Consider the following 10633-nt stretch of genomic DNA (forward strand, 5'->3'; position numbering starts at 1 on the left):
CCATGGAGCCCGGCATAAAGGTACCACAGGCTGGGGGGGGCCTGCAGCTGGGCAGCGGTGCTGAGCCTGTCACTGCAGCACCTGTCAGGCCCTGGACCCAGGGGGGCTTTCGCGGGGGAAGGAGCCAAGCTGCAGCACGGGGGGTGTGACTGGTAGGACCCCCGTCCAGGGTGCTACCTGATGTGTTGGGGTCCCACTGCGTCCGCCCGTTCCACCAGCCTGGCTTTCCTCACCCTGTCCTTGCTGTGCCAGGCCCTCAAGCCTTCCCTAGCGCACACAGGTAAGGCAACAGCCAGCTGCAGACGCAGACTGAAATCAACTCTGTGGGAAGAGTCAGCTCAGTGATGTATCCAGCACTCATGTGCGCATCTCCTCTGGGGTGTAAACCCAAAATAATATTGTCTTGCGCTGTTCAGAGAGATTTGCACAATGCAAGCTCATAAAAATCTCCCCCTCCCTCAAGGTGGAGAGATGCACAGCTTTTTGCCTCCCCAGGTGTGAATTGCACAAACTGGGTTTTGAAATGAACAAGAAATAAGTTTATTAACTACAGGAGGTAAATTTTAAGTGGTTATAAGGGATAGCAAACAGAACAAAGCAGTTTACTGAGCAAATAAAACAAAGCACACAAACTAAGCTTCATACACTACAGAAACGGGTCACACATCGTAATTTCTCACCCTAAACGTTGTTTAGAAAGGTTGTAGACTTTTTGCAGCTCAGAGTTCCAGTTATGTCTCTTTACAGGCTAGACCCCTGGTCTCAGCCTGGACTCAGCCATTGCCTTCCTGTAGCTTAGTTCCTTGGTTTCTGCAAGTGCTTTCAACCATCTCCCTTCTTGGATGGGGAGGTAAATGGAGAGCGCTGAATGCCTTGCTTCCCAGCTTTAAAGATAATTTACATAAGGTGGGAAGCCTTTCTTTCCAGTGGAAAAGTACCAGCAGTGTCCAAGGTGTCAGAGCAACCATGAGACGATGTTTATTTGCAAGGTCCACAGGAAGGAACTCCTGGGAAGATGGGGGATCCACATCTTTGAAGACTCAGTGTCTTTTCCTAATGGCCCATTAAGGCTGATTGCTTACTGTCTGGTTTCCCAAGCACACAATTGTAATTGGTGCTTAGAAAATATTCCTAACTTTAGATACAGAAATGATACATGCATACAAATTGGATAAACATATTCAGTAAATCATAATTTTTCAATGACACCTCACATGACCCATCTAGTATAAAACAGATCTTAGTGTGCCCTATTCATATCATAACAAGACGTCTCTGAAGAATATGGGGTGTCGCATCACAGGGGACTCCTGCGGAAAGGAGCAGTGCCCCGCGGAGTCAGCGCTGACCCCAATGCCTGCAGTGCACTCTGCTTGTCCCTGGTGCTGCCAGCTGCTGCGGGCACGTTATGGGATGGCTGCAGAGTGCTCCACAACGCTCTGTACACGGCGCCCAGCCCAGTGTGGCTGCAGGAGCAACAGTGCTGGCTGCAAGGGGTCCTGGCAGCTGGTGGCCGCCCGAACCACCTGCACCTGGAGCCAGCTGCTGATTCCGCCATGTGGCCAGCGACGCTTGGGCTGGGCCAGCCAGAGCCGGCCGAGGGTCCTGTGGCGTGAGTGTTCCCCTCTGTAAGACACGGGCCCTTCCTGTGTCCCCAGCAGCCAGCCAGCTCCCCACAGAGGCAGGGCGGTGTGAAAGTAGAATGAATTATTTTGAAATTATAAAAGAAATGCTTCTTGAAGGGTTTGGTGAAATATAGTTGTCAGGAAGAGAAACATTAAGGAGGGTGAGACAATGGGTCCTCAAACTAAGTAACTTAGAGCTCCTACTGAGCTAGGAGATTGGTAAACGTTAGTATGCAAAGAAGATATGTATGTCTATTTGTCAGTTTCCGCTTCCTTTTGTCTCCTATGTTAAATTGGCTTTGGCTTCTTTGTATAAATAAGTTAATTGAGCTTTTGCAGGGGGCTCACATCTATCTGGGTGCATTGGCAAAGCGCTTTGCTAATAAACAGAGTGGTCTGACAAATTCAGTGAGTCTTGAATCTGACTTTGACAGCGGGAAAGGCCGTTCCAAGGTAATCAGCCCCCACGGGATGCTCAGTGCCGGGAGAGGTGGGAGGGGTTCTGAGCAGGGACTCCATGCCCAGCCAGAGCTTGTTCTCTGTGGGTGGGGGGGGCCTCTGAGTGAGGACCCACACCAAGCCAGGCTGGTTCTCCATGGGGTGGGGGGGCTCTGAGGACTCACACCGGACCGGGCTGGTTCTCCATGGCGAGGGAGGGGGGGCTCTGAGGACCCACACCGGGCTGGGCTGGTTCTCCATGGCGGGGCGGGAGGCTCTGAGGACCCACACCGGGTCGGGGTGGTTCTCCATGGCGGGGCGGGGGGCTCTGAGGACCCACACCAGGCCGTGCTGGTTCTCCATGGCGGGGCGGGAGGCTCTGAGGACCCACACCGGGCCGGGCTGGTTCTCCTTGGCGGGGGGGGGGGGGGGGCTCTGAGGACCCACACCGGGCCGGGCTGGTTCTCCTTGGCGGGGGGGGGGCTCTGAGGACCCACACCGGGCTGGGCTGGTTCTCCCCTCCTGCGGGTTGGGCCTGGCGGGGCTCTGGCTCTGCGGCCCGTGCTGTGCGCTCCGTGCTCTCTTCCCAGGCGTTCCACACGCCCCAGAAGTCTCTCCCCAGCCAGGAGGATGCCAGCGGCTCCCAGGTACCTGCCATCTCCTTCGCTGCCTCTCAGCCCCGAGGAGCCTGCCCTGGCCAGGAACCAGGCGGACCCTGCTCCCGGGCCATGTGCCTGGCAAGCCTCAGATGGGTCTGGATGCACCCACAAGGACCCCAAGCCCAGAAAGGGGCCAGGACCTTCTAGAGGGGCCTGGGCTGAGGATGGCCGGGCAGAGCCATGGGTGGGGGCTGAGGGTGGCAGGGCAGTGCCCAGTCGGGGGCTGAGGGTGGCTGAGCAGTGCCATGGGTGGGGGCTGAGGGTGGCAGGACAGAGCCATGGGTGGGGGCTGAGGGTGGCCGGGCAGTGCCATGGGTGGGGGCTGAGGGTGGCAGGGCAGTGCCCAGTCGGGGGCTGAGGGTGGCTGGGCAGTGCCATGGGTGGGGGCTGAGGGTGGCAGGACAGAGCCATGGGTGGGGGCTGAGGGTGGCTGGGCTGTGCCCAGGCAGGGGCTGAGGGTGGCAGGACAGAGCCATGGGTGGGGGCTGAGGGTGGCCAGGCAGTGCCTGGGTGGGCTGGGCTGAGGGTGGCAGAGCAGTGCCTGGGCAGGGGATCAGGGTGGCCGGGCAGTGCCCGGGTGGGGGCTGAGGGTGTCCGGGCAGTGCCCAGGTGGGGGCTGAGGGTGGCCAGGCAGTGCCCGGGTGGGGGCTGAGGGTGGCCGGGCAGTGCCTGGGCAGGGGATCAGAGTGGCCGGGCAGTGCCCGGGTGGGGGCTGAGGGTGTCCGGGCAGTGCCCAGGTGGGGGCTGAGCGTGGCCAGGCAGTGCCCGGGTGGGGGCTGAGGGTGGCCGGGCAGTGCCCAGGTGGGGGCTGAGGGTGGCTGGGCTGTGCCCGGGCAGGGGCTGAGGGTGGCAGGACAGAGCCATGGGTGGGGACTGAGGGTGGCCGGGCAGAGCCCGGGTGGGGGCTGAGGGTGGCCGGGCAGAGCCATGGGTGGGGACTGAGGGTGGCCAGGCAGTGCCCGGGTGGGCTGGGCTGAGGGTGGCAGAGCAGTGCCTGGGCAGGGGATCAGGGTGGCTGGGCAGTGCCATGGGTGGGGGCTGAGGGTGGCCGGGCAGTGCCCAGGCGGGGGCTGCGGGTGGCTGGGCTGTGCCCGGGTGGGGGCTGGGGGTGGCTGGGCAGTGCCCAGGCGGGGGCTGCGGGTGGCAGGACAGAGCCATGGGTGGGGGCTGAGGGTGGCCGGGCAGTGCCCGCGTGGGCTGGGCTGAGGGTGGCAGAGGGCAGGGGATCAGGGTGGCTGGGCAGTGCCATGGGTGGGGGCTGAGGGTGGCTGGGCAGTGCCCGGGTGGGGGCTGAGGGTGGCCGGGCAGTGCCCGGGTGGGGGCTGAGGGTGGCTGGGCAGTGCCCAGGCGGGGGCTGTGGGTGGCTGGGCAGTGCCCGGGTGGGGGTTGAGGGTGGCTGGGCAGTGCCTAGTCGGGGGCTGAGGGTGGCAGAGCAGTGCCTGGGCAGGGGATCAGGGTGGCCGGGCAGTGCCCAGGCGGGGGCTGAGGGTGGCCGGGCAGTGCCTGGGTGGGGGCTGAGGGTGGCCGGGCAGTGCCTAGTCGGGGGCTGAGGGTGGCCGGGCAGTGCCCGGGTGGGGGCTGAGGGTGGCCGGGCAGTGCCCGGGTGGGGGCTGAGGGTGGCCGGGCAGTGCCCAGTCGGGGGCTGAGGGTGGCCAGGCAGTGCCCGGGTGGGGGCTGAGGGTGGCCGGGCAGTGCCCGGGTGGGGGCTGAGGGTGGCCGGGCAGTGCCTAGTCGGGGGCTGAGGGTGGCCGGGCAGTGCCCGGGTGGGGGCTGAGGGTGGCCGGGCAGTGCCCGGGTGGGGGCTGAGGGTGGCCGGGCAGTGCCTAGTCGGGGGCTGAGGGTGGCCGGGCAGTGCCCGGGTGGGGGCTGAGGGTGGCCGGGCAGTGCCCAGTCGGGGGCTGAGGGTGGCCGGGCAGTGCCCGGGTGGGGGCTGAGGGTGGCTGGGCAGTGCCCAGGCGGGGGCTGAGGGTGGCTGGGCAGTGCCCAGGCGGGGGCTGAGGGTGGCAGGACAGTGCCCGGGTGGGGGCTGAGGGTGGCTGGGCAGTGCCCGGGTGGGGGCTGAGGGTGGCTGGGCAGTGCCCGGGTGGGGGCTGAGGGTGGCAGGACAGTGCCCAGGCGGGGGCTGTGGGTGGCTGGGCAGTGCCCGGGTGGGGGTTGAGGGTGGCAGGACAGTGGGCAGTGGCCAGGGTGGGGTGCCTGCCCCATGGAGGTGGCTGTGTCAGCCCTTAGCCTGTTTTCTCTGCGCGCCTAGGACACGTCTGTGCCTCGCGCCGCCCAGCCAGAGCAGACCTGGGGGCAGGAGCTGCCCGCGTGCTGGTGGCAGGACGTGGTCCCTAGCTAGAGCTAGAGTCTTGGCGCCCGCGGTGCATGTGTTGCCAGGGCAATGTCTGTCTGTCTGTCCATCCTGTCTGGCAGTGTCCCCCCTCGCTATTCACTCCCTGCCAGGGCAATCAGTGCAGAGGGTGCCGGGGCACTGCCCCCTCGCCCACTGGGGGGCTGGGCTTTCCCCTCTGCTTTTCAACCCTTTCCGCCCTCCCGCCACGCCCTGCCATCCTGCCATGCCTGGCATGGTGGGTATGGCTGCCACACAGAGCCCTGTCCACCCTGCCCTGCGCACACCGGGACCTCAGCAGCCCCCCGGCCGGCCAGAGAGGTGCCCTGGAAACAGTTTGAGCCCTCCCCACTCCACAGTGTCACAGAAAGGGCCCCTCCCCAGCTTCCCATGCCCCCTCCCCACCTCCTGGTGCCCCCCACCCAGCTCCCCACGCCCCTTGCCCAGCTCCCCATGCCCCCACCCAGCTCCCTGTACTCCCGTCCCCAGCTCCCCGTGCCCCCCGCCCAGCTCCCCGTGCCCCCCGCCCAGCGCCCTGCGCTCCCCTCCCCAGCATCCGGTGCCCCCTCCCCAGCTCCCTGTGCCCCCTGCCCAGCTCCTCACGTCCCATCCCCAGCTCCTGGTGCCCCCTGCCCAACTCCCTGCACTCCTCTCCCCAGCTCCCTGTGCCCCCCTCCCCAGCATCCGGTGCCCCCTCCCCAGCTACTTGTGCCCCCCCCAGCTCCCTGCACCCCACCTCCCCAACTCCCAGTGCCCCCCATCCAGCTCCCTGTGCCCCCTCCCCAGCTCCCTGAACCCCCCCTACCCAGCTCCCCGTGCCCCCCTCCCCAGCTCCTGGTGCCCCCGCCCAGCTCCCTGCACCCCCATCCAGATCCCAGGGCCCCCACCCAGTTCTCTGAGCCCTGTGTCCCATCTCAGGCTGGGATGGATGCAGAGGAGCCCCAGGGCTGTTCCCCATGTGGCCCCCACCCCCAGCAGGGCCCCAGGGCTGGGCAGAGCTCAGACCCCAGACCCACTGCCCCAGGCCAACCCCCAAATGCCCCCCAGAGTGCAGGGACCCAGAGCTGCGCCTGCTGCATTCCCATTCGTGCCAATGGCTGAGGGGGTTGTCCAGCAGGGAGCTGCAGACAGCCCTGGCAGTGCCCAGGGTCCCCCGAGGCCTGGCAGTGTGCACTCCTCCTAGCCCAAACCAGCTGCCCCCAGCCCCCAATTTGGGCAACCCTCCGCCAATGTGTGGGATGGGGGGGTCAGCCAGGCAGAATCCCACCTTGGGGCCCTTTCCTGCTGTGCTGCACCCCCAGTATCATCCCCCCACTGGGCCCCTCCCCCTCAGGTATTGTCCCCCCCACTGCGCACCCCCAGTATCGACCCCCACTGGGGCCCTCCCCCTTGCATATTGTCCCCCTATTGTGCTCCCCCAGTATCATCCGCCTCACCGGGCCCCTCCCCCACACCTCAGGTATTAGCCCCCCACTGCAATCCCCTTGGTATCATCCCCCATCTGTAGCTCCCCAGTCCCTCCCCTCAAGTATTGTTCCCCCCCACCAGCTTTGCCCAGGCCCCAGTATCATCCTCCTGCTCTGCCCCTCCCCCCATTATTGCCCTCCTTGGGGCTGGAGGTGCCCAGTGCCCTGGGGGCAGGGTGCACGGCAGGAACTCCCGGCCCCTTTAAATGTTGGCAGCAAACTTCCTCCCCATTGCCGGCAGCTGCTTGGTCTCCAGCCAGTCATGTCAGCCCCTCCCTCCCGTCCTGGGGCTGGGCCCAGGCTGCTCAGTGCTGGAGCAGTGCTGCCGAGATCCACATGCCCCTGGCCCGCTGCACGCCGGCTCCCCCAGCAGGAGGGGACGGGAAGGAAGAGGGCAGCAGCCCTTGGGAGGACAGACCTTTCCAGCACCTGGGTGAGACCCCCACTGGCTCTGCTGCGTGCTGGGACCACCCCCTCCCCCTGGGGCACTGGAGACATCTGACCACGGCACCGTGCCATTTGGGCACCCAGGCCAGGCAAGGCAGCGCTGGGCGGGCCCCGCTCCTCTGGTGTACACGGGGCTGTCGGCAGGTGAGGACACTGCGGCCTGCCAGGCGGGCATGGGCTGTGCTGCCCCCTCCCACGGGCAGCTCCCTGCATGGAGGGTCCGGCCTGGCCTGGGAATGTAGCTGGGATGGAGAAGGCCAGCACCCCCCCTGCTCCCCTCAACACATCTGGAAATGGCAGCAGAGGGCAGCTGGGGGTGGCCCCACACTCCCCGCTGGCCTCGGCACTCATCCTGCTGGCTGTGCTCTCTGTCATCCTGGCCACGCTGCTGGGCAACACGCTGGTGGTGGTGGCCGTCTGCACCAGCCGGGCTCTCAAGGCCCCGCAGAACCTCTTCCTGGTGTCCCTGGCTTCGGCTGACATCTTCGTGGCCACCCTCATCATCCCCTTCTCCTTGGCCAACGAGCTGCTGGGCTCCTGGGGCTTCGGCAGCCTCTGGTGCAGCCTCTACCTGGCGCTGGACGTGCTCTTCTGCACCTCCTCCATCCTGCACCTGTGCGCCATCAGCCTGGACCGCTACTGGGCCGTCACCAGGGCCGCCAGGTTCAACCTCCAGAGGAGCCGCAGCAGAGTCAAGGGCATGATCGGTGCCGTGTGGGCCATCGCTGGCCTGGTCTCCCTGCCGGCCCTGTTCACGGCCCAGCCACAGGCCAAGGAGTGCCTGCTGAACGACGACACCTGGTACGTGCTGGCCTCCTGCACCGCCTCCTTCTTCGCCCCCTGCCTCATCATGCTCGCTGTGTACTGCAGGATTTACTACATCACCAAGCACAGGTGCTCCGGCATCATCTCCGCCAGGCCTGGCATGGCCCAGCGCTCCTCCCGCGCCAGCTACTGCTTGCCCACTGCCACCCGGAGCCCTGCAGAGCAGGACGCAAGCACAGAGCAGGGCAGCCACTGTGCCCACAAGCTGGGGCCAGCTCGTCTCTCCAGGCAGTGGGCGGAGGAGGAGGCCAATGGCGCCAGTGCCAGCCCGAGAAGGCCCAGGAGGCCTTCCTGGGCACTGGCTCGAGGCCCCCGGCGGTGGAGTGAGCAGCAGAGCATGTCCATCTCCAGGAGCCGGCTGGTGCAGGCGCGGGAGCGCAGGTTCACCTTTGTCCTGGCCCTGGTGATCGGTGCCTTTGTCCTGTGCTGGTTCCCCTTCTTCTTCACCTACAGCCTGGGGTCGCTGTGCGGGGACGGCTGCCGCATCTCCAAGCCCCTCTTCAGCTTCTTCTTCTGGATTGGCTACTGCAACAGCTGCCTCAACCCAGTCATCTACACAATCTTCAACAGGGACTTCCGCAGAGCCTTCCGCAGAGCCTTCCGCAGGCTCCTCTCCAAGGCCCCGCACTGTCCCCGCCCTGGGCTGGACCCTGGCACTGCTCCCCTGCCGGACCAGACCCCAGCAAGGCCCCTGCACCGCTGCCCCGTGCTGGGCTGAGACCATTTCCAGGGGGGCACCAAACTGCTCTTGGCCTCCAGCCCCCGTGCTGGGGTTCCCTGTCCTGGGCTATATGACACAGGAGACAAGCCTGGGTGTGGGGCTGGTGTCCTGGCCTGGGGTTTAGGAGTTCTGGAATTATGGGTCGGGTGGCCCAGGCTGTGAGCGGAGGGGGGCTGGAAACTCTAGCTGCCAATTTTAGTTTTCAGGTATTTTCAAAAATGCAGATTTTGGGTATTTTAATAAAAGAGACTGAATCACAGGCCAGGCCCCAGTGTCTGGCTCTTGGGCAGGGCCGGGCCCCAGCATCCGGCTTCTGGGCCGGGCCAGGACTCCACCGGCTGGCTCTTGGGCTGGGCTGGGGCTCCGTTTCTGGTTCCTGGTCCAGGCTGGGCCCATGGGGTCCCAGGCTGCAGCTGAGCACTGGCATGAGCACCCCTGGGGGAAGGGTGCCCCTGCCCAGTCAGCAGAGGCAGCACTGGGAGCAGGAGCTCTCTCTACCCTGGCATCCAGGGACACACAGGGAGAAGCCTGAATCTGAGCCCTGGTGGGGAGGGTGTGGGGGTCTCACAGTCCCAGGGTGGAGGTGTTTGGGCCCAGCCTGGCCCTGGAGATCAGGCAGCAGACTGGTCCTGTGCTTGGCCTAGGGGACCAATGGCCCCCACGGGTGTCCCCTCTATCTGCCCCAAAGGCCCTGTTCTCTCTGCAGCAGGCTCTGCTCTGCAGAGAATGGCCGTGCGCTTGGACTCGGCCCGAGTGCCCTGCAGTGTGGGGAGGGCTTGGTGCAGGGAGGGACACGTCCAGCGGCTCGGGGAGCTCTGGCGTGTCCAGCCCCTCCGGTGTGGGGCAATTATCTTGGCAGGTTGGAGCCAGGCCTGAGCCTGCCCTGGCCAGCCCCTCCTACAGGAGGGGGAGGGGGTCCTCAGCCCTAGGGATTCCTGCGGGCTGTTCCAGAGGGACACAGGAACGCCCAGTCCTGGGTCCTGTCACTGACAGAGACCAGCACCAGCTGCTGCAGAGGGAGGTGCCAGACCCCTGCAGCTGACAGGGAGGGGGAACCTGCCCACAGAGTTAGCAGCTGGCTCGTGCCCTGGAGCTGGTCATTACAGAGTAAAAACATGGCCTTTCTGTTTTTACTCTCTAATGTCCATGGCTGTTCTCATTGGCCAGGGCAACAGCTGAGTCTGCCCTGAAGCCTAGTTTTCTCTTGGCCCCAATGCTCTCTTGTGGCAGGGAGTTCCACAGGCTAACGGTGTGTGGTATAAACTGTGCAGCCCCCCAGGTGGGAACAAGGCCCCAGGAGCTGTTCCCTGCCCACCTCATGGGCTTGGGCAGAGCTTAGCCCAAATTACCCAGCTGCCCAGAGGCAGGGTTACCCCACGTCCGGGCTTCCAGACACGGCCCCTTTTCTCTGGCTGGCAGGTTTGTCAAATAACGGGCAATGTCCGGGCTTTCTACAGAGCAGAGTGCCGATTGGTCCCTCCCCTGCCTCTGTGGCTGATTGGTCCATTCCCCTGCCGCCACAGCTGCCAGCTCCGCCCACCCAGGGCCCGGCTCCCAGCCCTGGGGAGGGAGGTCCCGGCAAGGAGGCGCTGACTGACAGCTGGTGCTGCACCCCGGGCTTGCACCAGCCGCCCTGCCACCGTGACAGGGAGTGACACTGGCCTCCGCCTCCAGCGAGTCACCCCACCACAGATACCCCCAGCTATGCCCCCAGCTCCCCCCTCCCCGAGGCAGTGTCCTCTCTGTGGGAATCCGAAATACGGGAACCCCAGGCCCCAGCTTGCTGTGCCGCAGCCTCTCTGCAGGAGTGCAGAGCTGCCAGGAGCGGCTGAGAGTGGGGGGCTGGGCGGGGGGCACAGGAGCGGCTGAGGCACGGTGGGGCAGAAGGGGGCTTCAGGAGAAGTCCCTCAGGCCTGGGGGAACAGGGGCAGCAGCTCGCAGATGCATGGCCCCGTTTTCTGGCCTTGGGTCCAGCTCAACAGCCATTTCTGGGCTCTGGACAGAGAACAGGGCCTGGAACGGGGCGCACACCACAAGTGCCTCCAGAGAGGGAGCTGGGCTGGAGTGACGGCGCCACTGCTGGGGCCTGTCAACAACCTAGCACCTGGGGCTCTCCTGAG

General features: G+C 65.2%; 1 protein-coding gene across 1 annotated transcript; it reads left to right on the forward strand.

The window, feature by feature from the left end:
• Positions 1–6651: 6651 nt before the first annotated feature.
• LOC102947166 (alpha-2Da adrenergic receptor) lies at positions 6652–10381 on the forward strand. Its single transcript, XM_037906963.2, has one exon. It carries the CDS (start codon positions 7179–7181, stop codon positions 8508–8510), a length of 1332 nt encoding a protein of 443 aa, XP_037762891.1. The 5' UTR covers positions 6652–7178; the 3' UTR covers positions 8511–10381.
• Positions 10382–10633: the final 252 nt, after the last annotated feature.

The sequence above is a fragment of the Chelonia mydas genome, chromosome 8 (genome assembly GCF_015237465.2).
Source record: "Chelonia mydas isolate rCheMyd1 chromosome 8, rCheMyd1.pri.v2, whole genome shotgun sequence".
Classification (NCBI taxonomy): domain Eukaryota; kingdom Metazoa; phylum Chordata; order Testudines; family Cheloniidae; genus Chelonia; species Chelonia mydas.

Bases quoted from the DNA above. Each gene is read 5' to 3' on its own strand.
- LOC102947166 (XM_037906963.2), top strand. From the start codon at position 7,179: ATGGAGGGTCCGGCCTGGCCTGGGAATGTAGCTGGGATGGAGAAGGCC.